Genomic DNA, 13,188 nt, shown 5'->3' on the forward strand with positions numbered 1-13,188 from the left:
CGATTATTTTACACATCCGGTCGGACCATTTGTACTCTTTTTTATTTTACAGTGTTTATAATTAAATGTACATTAAAGAATTATCTAACAGAGATTGTATTGCATCACTTTAGACTAATAGCGCCCCATCCGTTCGTTTTTGTGGTGTATTACAGTCTGTTGGTGGGTCATGGTGCCCAAATGCTGATCCAACTGGTGCTTGCGGGAAAAGGTCTTATTGCACACTCGACAGCTGAAAAATTAAAGGAAATTCAGGGTTATCCATGATTAAAGCAGTCCACGGAGCACCTACAGAAAAGGCTTCTCTCCCGTGTGGGTGAGCATATGGTTTTTTAGCACGTTAGAGTAGGAGAATGCCTTGCCGCATGTGGAGCAAGTGAAAGGTCGCTCGTTTGTGTGGGTTCTGCAAAAGGAACAGGTCTAGTTTATAAGAAGATTACTATGAGGAATTGCACCTTCACCTTTCATGACGAATATTGGAGCTGCGATCCGCAAACGAGCGGTTGCAGTATTTACACAAGAATGGTTTCTCGCCCGTGTGCACGCGGATATGGCGATTCAACTCGGATGGACCCGCGAAAGATTTGCTGCATATTCTGTAAGGGGAATAAGATTTACATGATATAAATGGTTCATATGATCATTTTAGATACTCACTCGCATTTAAATGGTTTCTCCGCCATATGACGACGCATGTGAATGTTGAGAGCGGCTCGCTTGGAGTAGATATTTCCGCAGATTTCGCACATAATGTTCGTGGAGGATACTTCGGGAGAGGATTTGCAGGTGGCTTGAACAGGCGGGCGCTCCTCTCTAAAACTGCGTGGGAGTCCGGAGCTAGCACCGCGGGGTCGGCCACGTCCACGTTTAGCCATCCGCGTTTTCCGAACCTTGGTTTTGCGGTAGCGCTCGATGGGCTGGTAGTCGCTATCGGTGCTATTCGGCACCAGCAGGTCATCCTCATCCAGGTCGTCCCCCACAGTGCTAGACTCGTAAGCCTGCGACGTTTCCGCGACAACATCCTCCAGGGGCTCCTCCATGATGTTCTCCATTTCGATGTCTTCCTCGACACCGTCGATGAAGTCGTTGGCCGATTCGTAGATGTACTCGATGTTGTCCGCCACTACGTGCGACACCTCGTCCGTTGGCTCCGACTTCATCTCGGCCTGACATGGTACCGGATCAAGTGGGATGTTTATATGTAGCCCATCAACACTATACGTACCTTGACTACATTGGTGGCAAATGTGCGCTCGCTCTCCTGGCAAAGCTCCCGGAACTTGTGGGCACTGGTCAGCCGCTCCACGCAGTTGTAGCACAACATGCTGGGGATGTTCTGCAGCGGCACCAGCTGAAAGCACAGAGTGGGATAAGTCGCTGGGCTCGGAGATTACATTTGCATCCACATGCACCTTTATGCTGCCCACTTCTTCGATCTTGCGCACCAGCTCCCGGCACTGGGCGTCGTTGTCATCGAACAAGGGCGCCATCGCCTCCGAGTTGATGTCCTCTGTCAAGCAGATTCTGCACAACATGTACTCGGGCATTATTTTGCACGTCCTGGTCGTCCGTATGCTTGCAATTCTAAAATAAACAAGCGTCTTGAAACTTTTCCCAGAGTTGTCATGTACGCAAAACGATAAGTGGCTATCGAGCTTGCTATCGGCATATCGATTGAATAATTGATAATAACTGAAACTAAATAATTAAATATTTCTTTATTAAAAGTAACAGGTGCGCCCTATTAAATATTTAAGTTTGAATCTGCAATAAAAATACAGTTTTAAAAATTAATACAAAAATATTTGGAACGTTAAAAACTGTTTCTAATTCCGCGTACCTGACAACCCTTTTACTTTTAATGCACAGCTCTGGCATTTGAATCGGCATTTGACGCGAAAGGGGAGTTCCTGCGGATATAACGATGGAAATCAGCATTAAGTGGAGCATGTGTCGCACTTGTCGCAAAAAAGGATCGCAATCCACGCTGCAGTCGCTCTTCGAGTCCAATGCCCACAAACTGTTGATCTCCTATGCCGGCACAGCTGTGAGTACTCGATTTCTGTTTGGTTTCCAGTTTACCAGTTACAAATCCTCTCCTAGGTGGAACCGGACGATGGACTGCCGGATCAGATTTGCACAGTATGCTTGATGCAACTGGAGGAGGTGGACAGATTCCTTAGGGCGTGCAAACAATCCGATCAGCACCTGAGAAGCCTAGTTCGGCAAACTCTGTCCTCCGCATCGGCATTTGAGACGCTGGAGGATAAGAAAACGCTTGAACAGAAAAAACGCGCCAGGAAGCAGAGCATTTCGGCGAGACTCATCAACGAGAATCCCATTAACTTTAAGACTCAAGAGAATGCATTAGAGACCTCCAAAGAAGATGAAATCATACCCACAAATAAATTTTCAAGCGATTTCGTATATGAACTGAACGTTGATGAGGAAAACGAGGAAAACATACACCAGGAGGACTTTACCATCGGTGATATGGATTTGGATAGGGAGAGCGCCGATCAAAATTACTCGGAAACTTATTCGCAAGAAAGCAGCGCTGCTACGGGCAGTGGTCAAACTAGCGAGGATTACCAGAATCTAGAGCCAAGCGCCGACTACGAGATAGATCTGGGAGTGGCCTGCGTGCCGGACAAGTACAGATGCAAGATCTGCAGCAACACATACCGCTCCGTATCTCAGCTAAATGCACACTCACAGATGCACCGCAAGGAAAAGGACCACCAGTGCGAGTAAGTACCCGTTACATATCTTAACATAATATTTCATATATAAAATGTTTGATTCAGGGTTTGCCAAAAGACATTCAGAGCCGCCTGCAACCTGAAAGCACACATGCGGATCCACACGGGCGAGAAACCTTACCAATGTAGCTACTGTTCGCGTCGTTTTGCCGACAACAGCGCTCATCGCAAGCACGAACGGTATAATGCATAAAAACTATATATATTTTTTACAGCATTTTAGTTCTAATGTTGAATTTCTTAATTTTAGTTTGCACACGAATGAAAGACCCTATGCTTGCAACATATGCGGAAAAACATTCTCTCTGTCCTCCTCTCGTAAAGTTCACTACTTCCTGCATTCCTCTGAAAAGTCTCACAAGTGCCTCATGTGTAAAAAGGAATTTCGGCTTAAGCACCAACTTACCGCGCACGAGAAGTCTCTTGCGCACTGTATGATAGCTAAGAAGTACAGCGACGTGGTGGAATAGCTAATAAGAACAGCTGGTGTATTATGTAAAAATTGACTTTATACTACTTATAATAGATAACCTAAGTTCCTCAATTAATTTACTATATTAGCTCTCTAACACTTCCGGAGAGCTGAGAATGCTTTGCTCCATTTTATTGCGGTGGGTTAGCGTTTGCATGTGAGCTTTCAGCTGGTGCAGCAGAGTGAATGACTTGCAGCAGATACCGCAGCTGAAAAGTTCAAATTATTAATAAAAAGTGCAAATCTCTAGAGAGGATTACTCTCCCTTACTTGTAATTCTTCTGGTCGGAGTGCGAAAGGATGTGATTTTTGAGGATGGCTGTGTGCGTAAAAGTTTTTCCGCACTCCTGGCAGGCATAAGGGCGCGTGTTGGTGTGGACCCGTTCATGGCGGACCCGCTCGCTGCGATCGTAGAAGTGGCGGTCGCAGTACATACACTTGTACGGACGGTCGCCCGTATGACGACGAATGTGTGCTCGCAACTCGCCCATTTGTCGAAAAGATTTATTGCAGATTCTGAAAGCAATAACATTTTTGTAGGATACATTTTTTCCTCCCTAAACGTAATATCACTTACTCGCATTGGTGGGGCTTGTATTCCGAATGGGTCATCATGTGGGCCGTGAAAACAGATTTCTTGTAATAGACGTTTCCGCACAGGATGCATATGTACTTCTCCTCGTCCTTGCATTTAGACTGGTTTCCCCTTTCCTTGGCGTTGATATCCTTGCGTTTGAATTTCAGTTCGGCGTCCGGTTTGCGGGGCCTACCCGGCTTTTGTTTGTCCATTTTGAAGCTGGGCTGTGGCGAGGGAGCGCTTGACAGGAGAAGTTCCTCGTCCCTGTACTCAACCTCATAATACTCGTTTGCATTCGATAAGTCCTCGACTAGCTCACTCTTATCATCAATGAGTTCTTCCATTTGTTGATCATCAACGTAGGAGTCCATGTGGGAAATCAGCATCTGCTCAGGACTCTCCGTAATAGGTTCTTCGTCCTGTTCAATCGATTCGTTTATGATAAATCCGTTGAAATCGAGAATTTCCTGGGACTGATCCTCCAGCTGTTCATCCCCTTCCTCTATTGCGGTTATCTCGTCCTGCTCCTGGTTCTCTGTGCCTAGTTTCAGATGTAGGTTCTCGTACAGGTACTCCATATACTCGGCATCGCTAGCCTGGGCCAGATCCTCTGGTCTCTCCGAGGAACTTGTTTCCCAGTAGACTTGCGAGTTCAGGCACATCTGGCGAAAGTTGAACCACATTTGGACGAATTCGCAGCAGCTGTTGCAGGCCTTCTCGGGTAGCTGCGGGGATTGGCGAACCTGGGGAAGTTGGAGTAATGATATGGTACATATAACCCATCTAGTCAGCTCCACTTGCCCTAATCCTACAGCACAGCTCCAACTTTTTTCTGAGGTCACTTTCGCCTTTACCCTTAAACAGGCAGATCATTTGGCTTTCTTCGAAATCGCCCAAACAGATCCTGCATTGCAGAATAACTGGCAAATTGGCCATCCTGGATAGCGTTTTTTATTGCAAGGGAGCTGGAAATCAAGGCCTATTTCAATTAAATCAGTTTTAAACAATTTTAGACCTGCGTTGTGTGACCGCATTGGCCGTGAAAAAAAATACCGACAAGTTAAATACATTTCTGTTGTAAGTTAACAATAAGCCTGAACTAGCTACGAAAAAGCTAAAAAAAAATACTCAAGCCCCGTCAGGCAATTTATAGCGCCGCCCCTGCAGCTGTGGTATTATTTAGTGTCTTTAGTTTTTGAGCCGACGGCGTGATTTAGCGGCTCGGCAGCAGCCACACTTAATTCGCCTTTCGAACTGAACGAACGTGCCGCGGCATCTGCAATTTCCCGTGCATTTCCACTTGTATTTTGTGTGTTTCACTTTGTTGCGTGTGTGCCAGTTTTTCATTTAATCGTTACCGAGCGTCCAATAAGCGTATAAAGCGGCAAGATGATCTCCAACTTTGATTGCACCGATAATCAGGCCAGCAGCAAGTAAGTACATCAAATCAAAACCAAGAGCAGTTGCCGGCATTTTTGAAAAATAATCTACGCGTGTGCATGTGTGTGTGTGTGGGTGTACACGGTGGTATTGGTTGGGATTTGCAGATTTGCAAAAACAACACCGAGTGCCGTTCTTCGCTTCTTCCTTTTTTTAACGTTCCGTTGGTTTTATTGTGTGCTTCCACTGCGAATTCTCTTCCTACTTCCGTTCCGAATTCCTTCTCCTTTTGCGCTTTCGCCGCTTAATTTGCCCAATGCGTGTATTGATCTTTTATTGGTTTAACAGTTAGGCGCACTGTTCGTTTTGGACCGGCAGGGATTATGCTGGTGATTCCTATTCGATTGCGGAACTCCATTTCCCTCTGTCTGTTGTGGACTCGTTAGAAAACGCCCTTAACAACCGATATTTGATATGTGTGCTCCGTAGGCAACCCCCGCTGTCAATATAGGACCTCACTTCTCACAGCTGCAACCGGGAAAATGACCATTTTGAGTAGTTAGTACATGCACGGGCATTTCTGAGTGTGCGTGTGTGTGTAAGTGCTGCACAGTGGTGGTTCTAGTTAAGTGCACACTGCAATGTCAGCAAGTGTGCCAGTTTGCCTCCCCCGCCCCCATTATTATATGAACATACGTACATATATCACATATACTATATCTAGCGCATCAGCCGATGGACATCTCGAACCCTGACCCCGCACCGCATCGCACCGCACCCCTCTTCTAACGCCTCTATGACTGCAAGCGCCACCTCGGTTGTTTTTGTGTTTTCCATTCTCTGTGCCAGTTTTCAAATTGGTCATCACTCCACCATTGTGACGGCCATAAAACTAGCTGAAGTAGGCGAAAAACTGGGGAAAACTGTACAGGGCCCACTCAAAAGTGTAAATCAATAAGAGTTGGACCTAAGGGTACTCTATATATCGCTTACTTTATTTAATGCCTTCCAACTTTTAAACTAATTACTCAGAAATTCAGTTTTTAGTTTAATTGTCGTTCTCTATTTATCTTTCTTTCTGATAATTTCCGCATTATATATACAGAAATTAAAGCCATCATAAGCAATCTTATAGTGTCAAATTTCAACCAGGCACTACGATTAGTTCTCTATAATCAGAATATTTCCTATTAAATGTGTACATTTTGCATTGATATCATATATCTCTATCTGCAGAAAGGAACTCTTTCATTTCCAGTAACATAAAAATGCCATGGGAATTTATAGATCATTTCCCAGCTATTTTTATTTAACTCATTATATAAAGCAAACATCTAATTTTAAACGGTAAATTCCCATATAAAGATCAACTCCTTGACTATTTATGGACACTAGTTCCTACGCACTTGACCTTTGCCACATCTCCGGATTCCATGAGTAAGGTAGCCAAGTATGCGAGCACTGCTCCAAATGGCCTCCTTGAGTCACTAGGAAATCTGTTGGCAGCTGTTTTGGTTCGCACTTATCATTATATTACGAATAATTGCCGCGATAGATGATGAGTAATTGCAATTGGAGTCGATGGCAGCGTTCTCGTTTCTTCGTCGCTCCCTGCCACAGTGGTGGCCAGTGATTAAGGGCACACTCCTGCCCACCGGACACCGAAATTGTTGTTTTCCCGGTAAAAAAAAAGCCGTGTCCACAATATAACACAATATGGGGGATACTTTCTGCCCCAATATCGTCACGTGCCACATTCGGTGCTTAACTATATTTAACTATAGTCACGCGATCTGCTAGTATGCTATGCCTGTGTATCTGGCCAAGAGCCACTGCAGCAGAGTTTGAGGCTGAGTGGCAAGTGCATTGAACTCGGGACACATTGCATGTTCGCCGGCTGCCGCTGCTGTTGTTTGACTCGCCATAAAACTAAATGTCGATTTTGATTGCCTAGCCGCGACTAGTTTGGCTGGCCGGCAGTAGTGGGTTTGGGCCTAGGATTGGGATTGGGCGCAGCCCTAGAATGAGTCAATGGGTCTAATTCCCGGCAGAACACCCAGAGAAAGCTGCACGGCCAGAGAATGCAGCCAGCCAGGCAGCCAGCCTAGCCGCACCCAAAATGCAGACAGACGGGCCCACATTAATCCGACATAGGAATAGTGCTAGATCTACACTTACAAAATTTATTGAGCTTAGAGGGTCTAACAAAAGGTGGCCAACGGCTAAAACGAGTGAAAACTAACCACAAAAAAATACGAGGTTATAAATAACAAGATCTTTGCATAATAGCTTATCCAGTTTAGAAGCCCCATAATTATGTTCACAATTGTATGGTTTAAAAAACAAATTTCAGTGTATTGGATGAGGAGGAGTTTTAGAGTTTAGTCACTGACGCATTCAACCCACGATAAGCAACCCCGACAGAGGCCATAGTAGGACATATCTGTCATGTTTTCCGTCCTCTGTCCTCCGTCCTCTGTCCTCCGTCCTCCGTCCTCTGTCCTCGGTATCTGTCAGTGTTCCAAATGCATTTGGCTCTTGATGTTGGTCAGGGTGGGCCTGACAGATAATGGTTTTTTGTGTAAATTAGGGAAGCCCTAGCTAGTCACGTTTCCTGTAAAACAGGGAGATCTTCATTATTCAGCCGTGAGTCATGCCCAAAAGGCAACCCAATTGATTGATGGGTGATTAATGTAGGGGAATAGAATAAAAACTAGAACTTGTGCACTTACTAACTGACTCTTCTTTGTTGTCTTTTCTCTCTTTGCAGGTAAGTCCATGATTACGTCACTGCGATGTCCTTATTTGGCTGCAGTTCCAGTACATAAAACCCAGTGCTTTGGTTGCCGTCGATGCGAATCTCAAGGCTGTCTACGGGGCCAATGCTAAACGCTCCAATAAGCAGACAGCTGGTCTTCGTTGTGGCGTCTATCTGCGCCAAGGAAGTCGAGTCATTGAGTGACAATTTCGGCAACATTTCCGCTATAATTGGGCACACAAAGCCAGATACTCGAGCTCACTTTCGGCAATTGTTGTTAAGTAATAACGCGTAGCTCTCTCGCTATTTGGCTTGGACCATTGGCCGCCTTATAAGGCCGCCCGTTTGGATTACCCGTTTTGCATAGCTATCTGCATCGGCTTGCCATTTGCAGAACGATCTGTTTGCGTCGTATCTGCCTTCTGGCGGTTGTTGTACATGGGCGATTACCATTATGGTTAGATCTACGCCCTCTGCTTGTCTATACAGAGGCGGCCATAAAAATAGTGGAGCAGTTATAACTATTTCATGGTTTGTTAACACGTAACATGAATGATATTTGTTGGAAAGTGTTTTTTATAATAGTATAAATTGTTTTGCAATAACAGTTTAGATCAAGACATTCAAATAGCCTTGTTAATAGCGAAACTGGAATAATGGTATTCCATATATAATTTACGCCATGCCATTAATGCCTTGTTAAATGCATTCCCATTTCTCTTCCATGCTTTCATCAATGTTTCTTACCACTTACAAGCGCAGAAATCTTCCGGGTGTGTAATTAAGAACCTGGATGATCGACTTTAATTAGCTGCTCTATTATTCCGACCGCAAGTGTACATGAATCGGGCTCCCCAACTCCCTTTGGTTATGAATTTATTGCCGAACCGCTGTCTCGAATCCAGAGATCCAAGTCGCGGATCCCTGACTCAGCAGCAGCACCGCTGATGGAAAACCTTTCAGCCAATTTTCTCTCCGGCCTCGCTCTTTGTTGCAATTTGCAGTTTCGAGCCAGCTGGCTCGACTCGGGTTAAATGAATTGCTCCCACACAGAGACTCGGATCCGATGTATTTATAAGTTGTGCATATTTGCATTGTGGGCCGTGGTGCTCCTCGCCCGTATCCACCATAATCGGCAGGCTTCACACGTTCCATGGCGATTTCTTTGTGAGTCTCGACCAGGGTGTGTTATTCCTTTGTTGCAGCCAGACGATTCGCTCGCCTGCCTGGCAGCTTGCCTGAACTCCCTGCCTGCCTGGCTGTGAATCACTGATGAGTGTGTGTCGCCTGCTCCTGGGCTGCTCAATTATGCGATTAACCCGCTACCACCTGCATGCCGATGCCTCTGCCGCTGCCGTTGCCGTTGACGGCGATGTCAAGGCACAAACTCAGAACGCAAAACTGCCCTCGTCGACTGACTTTTGGACCTTGAAAATCAGGCAGACAGACGCCGTCGTCGCCACCCCCATTTGCAAAAATGTGGAAATCCCCCAAGGATTAAAAACGAGGCAATCGACGCAAGGATTCGCAAGGGTTGCTCCGATGCCGCTGCATTTGGAAGTGCACTGGCTGGGCGAAGGCCTGCGGCGGATCTGGAGCAGGAGCTGAGTGTGGGATTTGTGAAAGTGAATTTTGCTACTCCACTTTCGGCCTGCAGGGGTTTTCCTGCCACTGCAACCACCACCAGTTATGGAGACTTCTCCGAGGGTTGGTTGCTTTCCAGCATTGCAATTCCCCGGGATTATGCACAAATTAAATCAATTTCGGTGTTAGCATGTTCGTTGATAAATGAAGGTATGAGACGAAAACCCTTCAGACAGGCGGGAGCTAAGGATGCCATTCGAGAACTTTCTCTGGAAACAAAAATGAAGAATGTTAAGTTCTTATGGCTTGGCTTTAATAAGCACTCTTATACATATATTCAAAGATTCTTTTGTCTCTGGAAACTTCTCGAGGAACTGACACACCCCAGACGAATTTTTATTCGCTGATTTCTGCAGATCTTCCTACAGTGAATTAATTTACGCTTAATTGGTCCGACCATAATGCCCATAACTCGGGCCCAGTTGCATAGAGATCATTTAAAAGATCTTTCGCCAATAACAAACTGGAAATGCGAAATGCGATCCACTGAGTCAATGACCACAATCTGGGTTATCCATGCAAATTGTTTTCTTTTTTTGTTCCGACAACGCCCCTCGAGTAGCGATCTTCGACTGGCGATAAGTTAAAGTTGACTTCTTTAACCAGTTCACAATACACAATTCATATCAGTGACAGTGATACATCCTTGGAGCGACATTTTATATTCCATATTGAAATATTGCTATGTGAGCTCTTACAAAAGCTGTGCGTCTCATTCGTTTTGCTCTTGGCATTTATTTTGACATGCAATGAATTGAAACTCTGTCTCAGCATCCAATTAATTCTCATTTAGCGATCACCCACTGTCTTTGGAGTGCATACATGAATGTTTTATAAATGTTTGCTCCATATTATTTAAATGCTGAGATATCGCGTGTGTAGTGCAAGTTCGTTTCTGGTGCTCGCTTTTGTGCCAGATCATTGGCACAGCTGCTGTTTAGATGGCGATACTTGTGGCTTGCAGCGGGCAGCGCGGCAAGTTTAAGCCAAGTCCATTGACTGTAGCTGATGATTATGAGGATGACAAGGGAAGTTTGTGTTTGTGCGTCTTTGCCCCCCCAAAGTTCGTTCACTCTTGACACTCTGACTGAAATGGAGAAGCCGGGATTCGCATGCAAACAGTGAGTGCAGTGGACGACGGAATGCCTACATTCATATGTGTACACACAACATCCGTTGGCCTCTGACAGCTCATCCTCCCCGCCATTTGCGATTTGTGCCGCGTCATTTGTGCCAAGTGGTCCCCGAGATGATCGAGCACCATCCAAGGAGATGCGTTGGCTTCCTCAAATCGCTGCCAAGGGATCATCGTTCAGCGATCAGCAGTTCGCAGTTCGCAGCTAGGTCGCTCGTCTTTCGATTCCAGAAATGATCAGCAAACAGGTTCCAGCCAGCCGAGTCCAGCCCCCAGCCCATCGACGCTTTCTTCCGTTCCGCTAAATTCCATTGTCGCTCTTTGGGAGAATCGCTCGAGAACCGGCTGTGGCAGGTGCCCCACTTCGGTTGCTCTTCCCCCCTTATCGGAACTTAATTCCTGGAATTAGTTGGCAAGACGGCGCTGATTGAAAAACATAAACAATCGAGAAATGCGGGCATTTGTGGGACAAATTCTTCACGGGGTACATACCACATCGATTTATGATGGGTTTATCAGGCCTAAGCCACCCGAAATCCGAATTGTTTGCTTGGCTACCCCTATCCCTGTGTGCGATGGTGATTTGAAAACTCAGTTTGAGTTTCCTTGATTATTATTGTCGCCTCGCCGCCCATAAATCCCAGCGGATGTAAACAAAGCAAGTCGATAGCAGCCGGTCAAGATAACAGATGCATATGAGGCTGCCTAAATACACACAAATCGGCATTTATTGACGCAGCATGCAGGCAGCCAGGGGTTAAGGGTCAAATTAGGGGCAATACTTCGAGATAAGACATTAAGCAATTAGAATAAATTAGGGAAACTTTAAGATGTTGTATATACATTTAGCAAATTGAGTGTTTAAATTTCAGTGGCGCCACCTGTATGGCAATTTTTAAAACAAACGAAAGCGCCACTTCTGCGCAGATCTGGCAGCCCCACGTCTAGTGCCTAGGCAATGCGCTAGGTGGCGCTTTGAAGCCAGTCTATGTCAAATACATGTAAAATGTAAAAGTAAAATCTTAATTTCATACATTTATAAATTTGTTTGATCGCAGTTTAAAGATTTTTAACAGTCATAACTTGACAAATGATCAATGAAATATATTATTTATTTTCAAACTTGGTGGGTTAGCAAACTCAAAATTCTTTCAAGATTTAAACGAAACCACGTATTTGGGTTTTCATATTTATTTTATTTATTCTTCTTAAATGTGGAAATGACATTGCAATTTATGTGCAATTGGGGAATATCGATGTCAGTGTTTGGAGCCATGATCTATTGATAAGTGCGTTAGCAGCTGTTGGCATGGTGCGAATTTGATTGATTGATGAGTGGAAATGATTGACTGCTCGGCCAGGTGAATTTGCATTTTGCACATTTTGTTGGCCAAAAAGGTATGTTTGTCCCGGTTGCGAGATGGGGAAGCCACCAGAGATGATCGATTGAGCCTGATATGCACTTGATGCACTGCGAGAAATAACTAATAATATGCGACCTCATTTCATAGATATGAAAATTGATAAATTTATTATAAACTCTTTGCGATTAGTTCTAGTGAACATAAAGCCATTTTCGCATGATTGAAATGACTTTCTAATGCAGCCCAATTGAATTTGGTTTATGGACCGATTTTCGGTATACGATCGTTTTTGTATCTCCACAAAATTTATTACGAATCCGCCATAGAGTGTCGAATTATTACGTGCTGCATTAGTTGCGATTGTTGCAATATATTTTCTACGATCTACCATTTCCCCGCTAACTTAAGTCATTTGTCTAATATTTTTTTTTTTTTTTGGAATGAGAAGACCGGGGGATAGTCGGCGCACAGTTCGTGCCACAATTGCACTTTTGTTGTTTGTGGCTGCGGCATTATCTGCTATCTGCACACTGAAATCGGCGTAAATAATTACCATCGTTTGAGCGCAGTCTGCCAGCGAAAATGATTCGCATCTGAGACGGAGCTGCAGAACGAAAGATGCAGTGGAAAATGGCGGGGAAAAAAGGAGTAGAGAAAGAACGGGAATTCCTAATTTAATAGTAATCATAATGAATGGAATGCATTTGAGCCAGCAGCTCCCAGTCGTAGATTCTGGGCCATCTTTGGGAGAGAATGGAGCAGAGATCAGATCACTGCCTCCTCACAGAGTCTACTCTATATATATATTTCATCTCGCGTTAATGTTCCGTTGGCATGCCAAAGATGAGGCGCGAGATGCGATTGGGATTGTGATTCGGATTCGGATTTAGATTCTGGCTCTGGCTCTGACTGGAGCTCAGCTGCATGCCACACATCATCAAACGATCCAAACTGATCCGGGATCGCAGTCTAGTTGAGTTGAGTGGAGCAATGGGGCAATGCGTAGTGAGAACCAGTTGCGTGGAGCATTTCATCTAACATTTGATTTAGTTTCCAGGAATTTCAATTAGCTGGGAAATGGGCAACGCATTCAGCC

General features: G+C 44.9%; 4 protein-coding genes across 7 annotated transcripts in view; 2 read left to right on the top strand and 2 right to left on the bottom strand.

Moving 5' to 3' along the window:
- Window positions 1-3: 3 nt before the first annotated feature.
- On the bottom strand, window positions 4-1,628 carry LOC117143013 (transcription factor Ouib). Its single transcript, XM_033307380.1, has 6 exons — window positions 1,413-1,628; window positions 1,226-1,351; window positions 658-1,166; window positions 462-596; window positions 293-403; window positions 4-232 (listed from the first exon to the last, which is right to left on the bottom strand). The coding sequence occupies exons 1-6, from the start codon at window positions 1,545-1,547 to the stop codon at window positions 115-117; spliced, it is 1,134 nt and encodes a 377-aa protein (XP_033163271.1). The 5' UTR covers window positions 1,548-1,628; the 3' UTR covers window positions 4-114.
- A 237-nt stretch (window positions 1,629-1,865) lies between these two features.
- Window positions 1,866-3,306, top strand: LOC117143014 (zinc finger protein 62). Its single transcript, XM_033307381.1, has 4 exons — window positions 1,866-2,047; window positions 2,104-2,750; window positions 2,808-2,942; window positions 3,013-3,306. The coding sequence occupies exons 1-4, from the start codon at window positions 1,925-1,927 to the stop codon at window positions 3,230-3,232; spliced, it is 1,125 nt and encodes a 374-aa protein (XP_033163272.1). The 5' UTR covers window positions 1,866-1,924; the 3' UTR covers window positions 3,233-3,306.
- Window positions 3,254-4,779, bottom strand: LOC117143011 (zinc finger protein 771). The gene is made up of 4 exons (XM_033307378.1): window positions 4,613-4,779; window positions 3,812-4,554; window positions 3,505-3,750; window positions 3,254-3,443 (listed from the first exon to the last, which is right to left on the bottom strand). The coding sequence occupies exons 1-4, from the start codon at window positions 4,745-4,747 to the stop codon at window positions 3,320-3,322; spliced, it is 1,248 nt and encodes a 415-aa protein (XP_033163269.1). The 5' UTR covers window positions 4,748-4,779; the 3' UTR covers window positions 3,254-3,319.
- Window positions 4,780-5,037: 258 nt separating this feature from the next.
- LOC117143015 (microtubule-associated protein Jupiter) overlaps window positions 5,038-13,188 on the top strand; it is a 29,393-nt gene continuing 21,242 nt past the window's right edge. For 2 of the 4 annotated variants that reach the window (XM_033307389.1, XM_033307392.1), the window contains exon 1: window positions 5,041-5,244. In XM_033307389.1, the coding sequence (XP_033163280.1) occupies window positions 5,201-5,244 (44 nt within the window). In that variant the 5' untranslated portion in view covers window positions 5,041-5,200. Of the gene's footprint in view, window positions 5,245-13,188 lie in introns of all 4 variants that reach the window. The other 2 variants (XM_033307385.1, XM_033307393.1) reach the window with 2 other exon arrangements.

Source organism: Drosophila mauritiana, chromosome 3R (assembly GCF_004382145.1).
Source record: "Drosophila mauritiana strain mau12 chromosome 3R, ASM438214v1, whole genome shotgun sequence".
NCBI classification, from domain to species: Eukaryota; Metazoa; Arthropoda; class Insecta; order Diptera; family Drosophilidae; genus Drosophila; species Drosophila mauritiana.